The sequence below is a fragment of the Cervus canadensis genome, chromosome 2 (genome assembly GCF_019320065.1).
Source record: "Cervus canadensis isolate Bull #8, Minnesota chromosome 2, ASM1932006v1, whole genome shotgun sequence".
NCBI classification, from domain to species: domain Eukaryota; kingdom Metazoa; phylum Chordata; class Mammalia; order Artiodactyla; family Cervidae; genus Cervus; species Cervus canadensis.
In genome coordinates, this window is record NC_057387.1 from 15,581,443 (window position 1) to 15,591,784 (window position 10,342).

The 10,342-nt window shown below is 55.7% G+C and overlaps 1 protein-coding gene across 3 annotated transcripts; it reads left to right on the top strand.

The window, feature by feature from the left end:
• Window positions 1-270: 270 nt before the first annotated feature.
• Window positions 271-9,896, top strand: CRTC2 (CREB regulated transcription coactivator 2). Of its 3 annotated transcripts, none has more exons than XM_043456132.1 (14): window positions 272-569; window positions 3,277-3,378; window positions 3,467-3,583; window positions 4,170-4,231; window positions 4,848-4,916; window positions 5,087-5,190; window positions 5,296-5,325; window positions 5,502-5,566; window positions 5,668-5,717; window positions 5,829-6,073; window positions 6,436-6,842; window positions 8,143-8,412; window positions 8,915-9,101; window positions 9,242-9,896. In XM_043456132.1, exons 1-14 carry the CDS (start codon window positions 417-419, stop codon window positions 9,460-9,462), a joined length of 2,082 nt encoding a protein of 693 aa, XP_043312067.1. In that variant the 5' UTR covers window positions 272-416; the 3' UTR covers window positions 9,463-9,896. The 3 variants fall into 3 exon arrangements, with proteins under 3 accessions (XP_043312076.1, XP_043312067.1, XP_043312086.1); XM_043456151.1 differs by lacking the exon at window positions 272-569 and adding an exon at window positions 713-863; XM_043456141.1 differs by lacking the exon at window positions 4,848-4,916 and having other exon boundaries at window positions 271-569.
• The last annotated feature ends 446 nt before the right edge of the window (window positions 9,897-10,342 follow it).

A 10,342-nucleotide genomic window follows, 5' to 3' on the forward strand; every position in this document is an offset into this window, starting at 1 on the left:
CCCTCCCTGTCTCCACCCCTTCCTTTTCCTCCCGTTTTCTTTTTCTCTCTTTAAACCCTCGCCCTTCGCATTTGTAGGCTCTGGACCAATGTAGAACTACTTTTCCCAGTTTGCCCCACGCAGGGAGGAACCGAGGAGGAGGAGCAAAATCCCGGGTCCCGGAGTCAACAGGGCTGCTGGGAAATGGTGTCCGTTTCCTCTCTCGTATTGCGTGACCGGGGCTGTTAAAGAGTCACGTAAACAAACTACAATTCCCGGCGGTCCCTGCGCGCAGCAGGTCAGGGCTAGGCTGAGGCCGGGTTCGCGGTGCTCGCTGAGGCGGCGGCGGCGGCTACGGCTGGAAGAGCCGGGCCGGGGCCCGCGGCGGAGGCCGTGGCTTGTATTGGGAGGGTGGCGGGGAGGGACGGGGGAGGAAGATGGCGACGTCGGGAGCGAACGGGCCCGGTTCGGCCACGGCCTCAGCTTCCAATCCGCGTAAGTTTAGTGAGAAGATCGCGCTGCAGAAGCAGCGTCAGGCCGAGGAGACGGCGGCCTTCGAGGAGGTGATGATGGACATCGGCTCCACCCGGGTGAGGGGCCGCGCGGGGAAGCGGGAGCCGAGCAGAGCTGTCCCAGAGCGGGGAGCCGAGAGGCGGGGCGGGGGCGGGAGCCGTAGCGAAAGAGGCGGAACGCGGCAGGGGCAGCGGGCGCCGCCGTCTGGGAGGCGCGGGTGGAGGGTACGGGGGCAGGAAGACGGAATTTGCGGGAGGAGGTAGAAAGTCCTGAGGGGTTGGGGGGTTTGGGAACGACTGGGAACGCAGAGTAAGTGTGGCAGGAATGGACACAGAGAGGAGATGGTCCCCGAAACCCTGCGGAGTTAGGAGGTGGGTGGTCCTTGTGCATCTCTGATTGAGTTTCCTCAGGGACTCAGCATCTTCGATATTGCGTTATGGGGCGAGAGGATGGCCTGCTTGCCCTAGTCTGGCTTCTCTAAATTGGTGATCTCCTCTTATCTGGTCCCTCTGCCTTGTTGTGCTACTCTCGGCACTTAGTATCTCCGGGAAAGGGCCCCATGAGTGGTTTGAACTGGTTATAGTGGGGCAGGAAGTCCCCTCCTGCGTCCCGTCCCTTTGCTTCCTTTTTCAAATACTTCTTGTGGTTTCCTGACGTGAATGAAGGTGAGGTCCATTGCTCACAGACTGGTGCTTGGTATTTTGCCCTGGACGTCTTGGAGGAGAGATAGGGCTTTGGATCTCGAAAGGGGGTAGGTAACCAGTAAGCGATAGGTTATGTGGAACCGATGCTTTGCTGAACTTTCTAGGGAGATGGCCGTTTGGGCGGTTAGTTATGGGGTGCCTAGGAGGGTCTTCTATGGGGAGGAAATATTCATTCCTACGCAGTTCCAGAAAGAAGGCATCCTGGCAGAATTGCTTCTGAAGCTACCTACCCCCCACCCCTATGTCAGGGAGAGGTGGGGTGGGAGCTTGCCCAGCTGGTTTGCAGTCCTAATTTAGGGACACATTATTCTCAAAACAGCAGGTGAGGATATTGCAGTGATCCCTCCTGGCCGGGAGTTAGAAGGAATGTAAAGCGTGATGGATGGCCGAACATGAATACCACATTTCAAAGTTCTTTCTGCTGCTCTGACTGCCTTTGATTGAATCTGTCTGTGACTGGGACTCTGGTTGTATTTGTCTGTGTGTCTCCCTCTGTTAGTCTTTTTTGTGCTTTTTTACTTTTTTGAGTCTCTAGAGACCATGTGTCCTAGTTTTGGGGAGTCAGAGAAAGTTAGATGGGGAAGTAAATGGTGTGTGTGTGTGCACATAATCTCCTCTAACTGCTACTAGAATCATGATCTAACTGTTGACTGCTCCCCTTTAGGAGATTTTGATCAAGGTGGGGCAGAGACAAGAAGGTGGGCAAGAGGCTGACCTCCAGCTGACAACTTAAGGCCATGCCCTCTGGACTGTGACTCCAGCGGAGGAATGGTGGAATCTAGGGCTAGTATGTACAAACAAAAGCTCAAAAGCTGGGCCTTCCTTCTTTGTGGTGCTTCAGTCTGTCAAAAGGCCCCTTCAACTCACCTTACCCCTGTTGGGTAACTTCTCTTCTGCACATAAAAAACCTAGGGCATACATGGTCTGTGCCTGGAGACCTAAAACTAGAGTTTAGAGACCTGGAGTTCAGCCTGTTATCTGACCAGCAGGGAGGGCTCATCTGAGGCAGATATGGCCTGTGGGACCTATACTACTGAGAAACTGGGGTTATCATATATATTAGTAGTGGTCTTAAAGTGGACCAAAGGTCAGCATGGTGCCCACTGAACTCGCTGGACTGATTTCTTAGGACAGGGAGTCCATTCTGATGTTGGACTATGCACAACAGCATTAGCCATGGAAGCTCTTAGAATTTACCACTGATCAGCTGTCTTGGGTCTCCTTGTTTGGCTGGTGGCAGTAGCTGAGCCTCAGAAGTAGACGCTCACCTCTCACAGAGGGACATGAGATCTTTAGGAAGACTAAAACCATGCCAGGCTGAGGGTTGTGGTGTCTTACACTAGTGCCAGACACATCTCCCCAAAGTGGGGTTGAGGCCAGGAGATTGCTCTGGGCCAGGCTGGCATAGACTACTGCTTCTCCCCACCATACACCCCCATTCTCCAGGCTCCCCTGCCAATTCAGGGGCTTTAGGACTAGGTAGAAGAATGCTTATTGGTTTCAGCTCTGTTTTTCCGGGTAGAAGAGCCATCATTTAATTGTTCTATTTTCGGAGGCTCTGTGTAGCCTTCCTGAGGCTGGGCAACAGCCTGTGCCTACCCTCCAGAGCAAGAAGGAAAGAGACTGGCAGTCATGGCTCTATGGCATCCACCTGTGACCCTTCCCTTGTCTTCCAGTTAGTCCTGTACGCATCTGGAAGGGAAGGCAGAGTTGCCCAATAGTCACCCTGCCCCAGGAATTAACCCATGTGACTAGCCTGGGGGCTCCTGACAGCCTCTCAGGAACTCTGTTTAGACTGATGCCGACTGGGACGGGCCCTGAGTAGAGTGTTAGGGTCGCCCGGGCAGGGCGATGCCAGGCATGAGTGATAGCACGGATGGGGGCAGCCCGCGGAAGAGCTCGGGCAGATTGTTTGTACTGGGTCTCAGTGGATCTTCCCCCAGCAGTGGCTTTTCTTCTGGCAGGTCTCTTGAAAGCATCAGCAATAGTAACGTGTCCTGGAGACGGGGATGGCAAACGTGGCTACAGGAGCAGTGCTCAGGACCCCCCCTGACATTCCCGTCTGTCCTCCATGTCTCAGTTACAGGCCCAAAAACTGCGGCTGGCGTACACAAGGAGCTCCCACTACGGTGGCTCTCTGCCCAACGTGAACCAGATTGGCTGTGGCCTAGCCGAGTTCCAGGTGAGTGGATGCTGGCTTGTGGGGTGTCGGGGTGGAGAGCCAGCTCTCAGGGGGCTTCCTCCGTTGACTCGCCTGTCTCTTTTGGCAGAGCCCCCTCCACTCCCCTCTGGATTCATCTCGGAGCACTCGACACCACGGGCTGGTGGAACGGGTGCAGCGAGACCCCCGAAGAATGGTGTCCCCACTTCGCCGCTACCCCCGCCACATATCCTTCACCGAGGGGCTGTGCAGTCTGGCGGGCAGTGGGTGGGGCTCCTCGGGAGCTCATGGTGGGCAAAGGGGCTTGAGGTGCTGTCCAGTCCCATCTCGCGGCAGCTTCTTTACCCTGTCTCCCTGGAAAGTGCCGTTTGGCTCTTTTGTCAGCGCTGGCTCCTGTGGCGGGGAGCTGTCCCTCCTGTGGTGGTGCCCGCCATCTCTAGCTGGTGCTGACTTCTTTACTTCAGCTTGCTCTTTGCTGCTAGATGCGCGGCTCCCTGACAGCTCATGCTATGGGGGTTTTGCTTCCCTCCTGCTCACATTTCTGTTTCTGGCTTTCAATTCAGAGACCGTTGCAACAACCTGTCTCCCCCAAAGGCTGCTTAGACATTCATCTATTTTTTCTGACTCCATTAGGCCTGATTCCCTTTTTTCTCTTCCATTCTTTGCCCTTATTTTTGCCCATGTAGAGGAGGAGGGACAAAAAAGGTGTGTTTCTTAAAACAACTCATCTGCTGCCTCCATTATTTTTCTCTTATCTGGTCTCTCTTCCACCCATCCCCTCCTCACTTTTTCCCTTAACTGGTGCTCTTCACATTGACAGCTCTCCCTATAGTCCTGCCTATTTATCTCCTCCCCCGGAGTCCAGCTGGCGGAGGTCAGTGTCCAGGGCAGGCAGGATCTCCTGCCCACTCTCTGACTTGTCTCTGGCTGGAGCTGGAGTTGGGTCTGGGCCTGCTCGGCCAGGCTTTCAGCCGTACCTCCTCCCACAATGGCAGGGCTGGGAGGGGTGGGGGTAGGTGGAGTAATGGGTCAGAGTCCAGTCTTGGCCATGTTGACACGGGTGGCCAAGCCTCCCTGTCCAGCCAGAGCAGGACCAATGGTAGCTGGGGTGTGTGTGTGTGTGTGTGAGGGGGAGGGGAGATGGGCAGGGTGGCAGGTGAAAGTGGCTGCCTCCTATCAAGAGTGGGTGCACTCAGATTCTGAACCCCTTCCCTGTCCATCTTATCCCTAATATTCATACCCAGCACATTTGCTGGGCTCTAAGATTCCTATTCAGCTTGTCCTGGCAGATAGAAATTGAGGATTTCCAGATCTTAGGTTGTTTGTGGAGAGGGTTCACGGATCACAGGTATCAGAAGCATCAGAAAGAAAGAAGCATGATCCTGGGTGCCCAGCCCTCTTGGCTGCCCCACATTTCCCCCCCTCCCCGCAGTACCTGTCTTCTGGTCCTTATGAGCCTTCCTCCTCATGACTTTGTTTTTCCATCCTAGGACAATGCCCTGGGGCAATTTCCCTGCAGAGAAGGGGCAGTTGTTTCGACTACCATCTGCACTTAACAGGTGATGGCCCTTGCCTTCTTTAGGCCACATTTCTCCTTATCTGTAGTTTCTGGGGCCCTGTTCCCTCACCCCACCCTGTCCCAGCCCAGCTAGTGTTTTCCCCGACTGAGCAGGGCATGAGGAGCAGAAAGACTGTCATGGGTGCCAACTCATCTCTGTTCCCCTCACAGGACAAGTTCTGACTCTGCCCTTCACACAAGCGTGATGAACCCCAGCCCTCAGGACACTTATCCAGGCCCTGCACCCCCCAGCGTCCTGCCGAGCCGCCGTGGAGGTAAGCAGCCATGTCCCAGGGTAAGGTCAAGCCACGGAACTTTTGTTTGAGGCAGGTGGGCACTACAGCCCACTCCACCACACACAGCCACTCCATCCTTTGCAGGTTGTCTGGATGGCGACATGGACTCCAAAGGTATGTGTTCCTTGCCGCATTCAGTATGTGGGGGTACTGAATGCCAGAGAATTTCTGGGCTGGTGTTGGGGGCTTTGTTCAGAGCCAGGGAGGGGTCCCCCTCCTGCCTGCATCTGACTCCTGTCCTGCCTTACTGCCTTTTCCAACCCTCTCATCACCAGTCTTTCTCTTTCAAGTCCCTGCTATTGAGGAGAACTTGCTAGATGATAAGCACTTGTTGAAACCATGGGACGCTAAGAAGGTAGGCATGGCCCACTGTCCCTCTTCTTTCCACGGAGCAGGTCTTCAGGGTTCTCCACTGAGCTCTGTCCTCATCTGCCACCTTCTTCCCTCTCTCCTCAGCTGTCCTCGTCCTCCTCCCGACCTCGGTCCTGTGAAGTCCCTGGAATTAAGTAAGTACTCTCGGAGGTTAGCTGAGGCGGGGAGGGCAGTAAAGGGAACGGTGCGGTGCTGGGCTCTGCTGACCACTGCCCCCATTTACATATTGTCTTCTCCTTTCCCAGCATCTTCCCGTCTCCTGACCAGCCTGCCACTGTGCCTGTCCTCCCACCTGCCATGAACACGGGAGGCTCCCTACCTGATCTCACCAACCTGCACTTTCCCCCGCCGCTGCCCACCCCTCTGGACCCAGAGGAGACAGCCTATCCCAGCCTGAGTGGGGGCAGCAGTACCTCCAATCTGACCCACACCATGACCCACCTGGGCATCAGCGGGGGCCTGGCCCTGGGCCCGGGCTATGATGCGCCAGGTGAGTGGCTGTCCTGGCTGTGTGTCCCTGGGGTGCTGTCCAGCTGGAGGGACAAAGGGGTGGGAAGCTCAAGCACCTAGGATTTTCCTGTGACTACCCACACCTCACCCTTCATCTGTCTCCCCCAAGTTTCCCTCACTGCAGTTGTCTGCCAGTGAGAACTGGTAAGTGTGGCTTTTCCTCAAAAGAAGATGGAGAGCAACCCCCAAGTGGGCAATGCCAGTTTGATCGTCAGGGACAGAGTAGGGAGGACATTGTGTTGCCACTTTCATAGTCTGGTCACTGCTACCCATTCCGAGCAGAAAGGGGCCCAGTTCCCATCAGTAATGTTGGCATTTCTGGTTTTTTGTCTGTGCCTACAGGACTTCATTCACCTCTCAGCCACCCATCCTTGCAGTCCTCCCTAAGCAATCCCAACCTCCAGGCTTCCCTGAGCAGTCCTCAGCCCCAGCTCCAGGGCTCCCACAGTCACCCCTCACTGCCTGCCTCCTCCTTGGCCCGCCACGCACTGCCCACCACCTCCCTGGGTCACCCCTCGCTCAGTGCCCCAGCCCTCTCCTCCTCCTCTTCCTCCTCTTCGGCTTCATCTCCGGTGCTGGGGGCCCCCCCTTACCCGGCTTCTGCCCCTGGGGCCTCCCCCCGCCACCGCCGTGTGCCCCTCAGTCCCCTGAGTTTGCCCGCGGGCCCAGCCGACGCCAGAAGGTCCCAACAGCAACTGCCCAAACAGTTTTCGCCAACAATGTCACCCACCTTGTCTTCCATCACTCAGGTATGCGTGGCTGCCTTCCCTACATGTCTGTCTTCCAGTCCTTCCTTCTTCTGCCAAGTTCTCTCCCTCCCACCCTGCTTTCTTCCAATACCTCTTCTTCACTCCTGGTGTTATCCATCCCCATCCATTCCTCTGTCCTCTACCAGCCCCACTTGGATCCATCTTGTTTCTTCTTAGCTTTAAGAATGCAAACCCTGGGGTTAAGCTCTCTAATTTCAAATCCTGGCCCCACCTCTTAGCAGCAGTCTCCTTAGATGTTTATTTAACTCCTATGAGCCTCAGCATCCTCATCTGTAAAGCCAGGCCAGCAATGGAAGAATCAAAGGCAATCACATATGGGAAGTACTCGGCACCATGCCCAGCCCAGGTGCACACTCAAAATGATAGATTGTCCTTTCCCTTCTCTCTCTCTCTGGTTCCTGTCCTTTTCTTGTCTGTCTCTTTTCTCCTGCCTCCATCCTGCCCCGCTCCCTCTCCCGTCTCCCCACCTTCTTTCTTAGATTCCATAGAGTTAGAGACTGTCAGGTGATGGATCCCAGTCCCTTCATTTTACAGACGATGACGCTGGGGCCCAGAGGGAGAGTGACTTTCCCAAGTTTACGCAGCATGTGAGGGAAGAGTTGGGACCAGAACCCAAAATTCTTGGTTTAGGGCTTCTTCCTCGATGTTAATATTCTTAGCTCTTCCCTCCTTCCCTCCCCCTTTCCCCTTTTCTGTTCTCTCTGCTCCTCTTCTCCTTTCACCGTAATGCTCTTCTTTCCCTCTCCTCTGTCCTAGTTTCCCTTCCTCCTTTGTTGTTCTTCCCTGGAATGTGTGTTCTGTGTTCCATCTTTATGCAGGTCCCCTTTTCTGTAGGAAAGGCTAAGGCCAGGCCAGCAAGGGCTCTGCTCTCCTGGAACTTGGAGTGAGCCTACCTTCCTTCCTTTCACCCTCCTTCCTCTCGCAGTCCCTCTGGCCTCTTCAGGGCTTTAGAACAGTTGTTAAGGTCACTGTTGTGTGATCAGTAGCTTGTGAGGTGTCTCACAAGTAGTTGATTACTAATAGTAGTTAGAGTACCCAGGTTTAAGAATCGTTGACTCCTGGAGTGGATTCAGAATTATCCTTGTGTTAACCTCATTCAGTCACTTGCATTCCAAGATGCTTTTCTGAGAGTAGTTGCACCGCAGTGATGCCCAATGGAACGCTTTTGGTTTTGTGTTGAGGGTGTCTGCAACCAAAGAGGGTGAGAAGCCCTGACAGAGTTCCTCTTAAGGGGCACACTGAGGGGTAAGCTTCTCCCTTTCTGCTTGCCTCTCTTCAGGGCGTCCCCCTGGATACCAGTAAGCTGCCCACTGACCAGCGGCTGCCTCCATACCCATACAGCCCCCCAAGTTTGGTTCTGCCCACCCAGCAACACACCCCAAAGCCTCTGCAGCAGCCAGGGCTGTCCTCCCAGGCCTGCTCAGTGCAGCCCTCAGGGGCTCAGCCCCCAGGCAGGCAGCTGCAGTGTGGGGCACTGTACCCACCCAGCCCCAGTGGGCACGGGCCACAGTCTTACCACCGGTCGATGAGTGACTTCAGCCTGGGGAACGTGAGTACCTGGGTCCCCAGCTCAGAAGCAGGGGAGGGGATGGAGGTGGGTCAGAAGAGCCTCAGTAGTGTTGAGGGGGGCACTCTGAATTGGAGCATCTAGGTGGGGGAGAGCCTTCTTTCTTCTCCCTAGGTAACATCAACTTGGGGCTCCTCTCTCCCTGCATTTGACCCCCACTCCCGCCCCTTTGCCCCAGCTCCCTCCACGCAGCTTGCTCTGATGCTGCTGCTCTGACCCACTGTCTTCCTGGCACGTGCGTGCTCTGTCCCAGGAGGTACGGTGCCCTCACCTCCTCTGGGCCCCGCGTTCTCGTCCGTCACTGTGTTTGTTGCCATTCCCCCTATCTCTGCTTTTGTTCCCGCTGTGTGGGAGGTGAGGTGGGGTAGAGAGAGGTGTATGAAGATTACTGGGCAAGGGGGGTGTGTGAGCAGTGCTCAGCAAAGCCAGGCAGCAACACCCTGCCCTGAAGCCCGCTTACTCCAGGCTGTGTGTGTGTCTACAGCTGGAGCAGTTCAACATGGAGAACCCATCGACCAGCCTGGCGCTTGATCCCCCTGGCTTTTCTGAAGGGCCTGGTTTCTTAGGGGGTGAGGGACCAGTGAGTGGCCCCCAGGACCCTCACGCCCTCAACCACCAGAACGTAACCCACTGTTCCCGCCACGGCTCAGGGCCTAACATCATCCTCACAGGTGAGAGGTGTGGACGGTGCCTGAGGATGGAAGGAGAGCGGGATACATTGGGTGGCGCAGCAGGAGACTGGGTGTGGGGGGGCGGTCTTGGAAGAGTTCATGAGGCATGGGGGCCTCACTCATCTCTTCCGTCCACACAGGAGACGCCTCCCCAGGCTTCTCCAAGGAGATTGCAGCGGCCCTGGCCGGAGTGCCGGGCTTCGAGGTGTCAGCAGCTGGGCTGGGGCTGGGGCTGGGGCTGGAGGAGGAGCTGCGCATGGAGCCACTGGGCCTGGAGGGGCTCAGCATGCTGAGCGACCCCTGCGCCCTGCTGCCTGACCCGGCTGTGGAGGACTCGTTCCGCAGTGACCGGCTGCAGTGAGGCCACCTCATCGCCATCCCTCTTCTCAGCCCTGTCCCTCATCACTGCCCCTTTCCTCCCTTCCCCCTGGCCAGTAGAGATGCCACTCTCTGCCCCCAGATCCTCTTTCTGACATGAACGAAGGATCCCAAGAATGAGAAAAGGCAAGGGGTTTTTTCCAGGTGGCCCCTGAATTCTGCACAAGGTGGGGGGCCTGGGGGAGCTCAAGGGAGAGCCTGAAGCACTTGTAACTTTGAACCGTCTGTCTGGAGGTCAGAGCCTGTTGGAAAGTGGGGGGTAGAGGGGAACCCCGGAGGCAGGGCTTGTCCGGATGCCTAGGGGTGGGCAGTGCCAGCCCCTCCTCACCACTCTTCCCCTTGCAATGGAGGAGAGAGCCAGAGTGGATATTATTTTTTATTAAATATATTATATGTTAATAAAAAAATCCTATTAAATCCTTGGTGTGGTTGGCTCCTGTTTGGGATACAGCTGGGGATCAAGGGAGTTCTTGGGGACATGAGTCTTTCCGCCTGCTATGCTTTCTTTTTTTTTTTTAATTTGGCTTCACCAAGCCTTGGTTGCAGCACGCGGGATCTTCATGGCATTCGGGGCATGCAGGGTCTAGTTCCCTGATCAGGGATCAAACCTGGGCATTGGGAGCATGGAGTCTTAGCCAGTGGAACACCAGGGAAGTCCCCTATTATGCATTTTGCATCTTCTCAACACCATGTGGTTTGTGGAGGGGCCCCCAAAGCCTCAGAATTTGTACTCAGCACTGGACATAGGGCTGCAGGCTGGGTGTAGGCCCCGTCGCTGCACAGGTGCCTCCTCATTTGTCCAGGGCCTTGCTGTGGCCTCAGGGGACAGTGGCTTTGGTTGCTACTGCTCTTCCTCAAACTTG

Excerpts from the sequence above, each read along its gene's own strand:
- CRTC2 (XM_043456132.1), top strand. The coding sequence starts at position 417 with ATGGCGACGTCGGGAGCGAACGGGCCCGGTTCGGCCACGGCCTCAGCT. Across the intron at positions 5,191-5,295 it reads CCTGCCGAGCCGCCGTGGAG|GTTGTCTGGATGGCGACATG; the intron begins GTAAGCAGCCAT and ends CATCCTTTGCAG. Across the intron at positions 8,413-8,914 it reads GTGACTTCAGCCTGGGGAAC|CTGGAGCAGTTCAACATGGA; the intron begins GTGAGTACCTGG and ends GTGTGTCTACAG.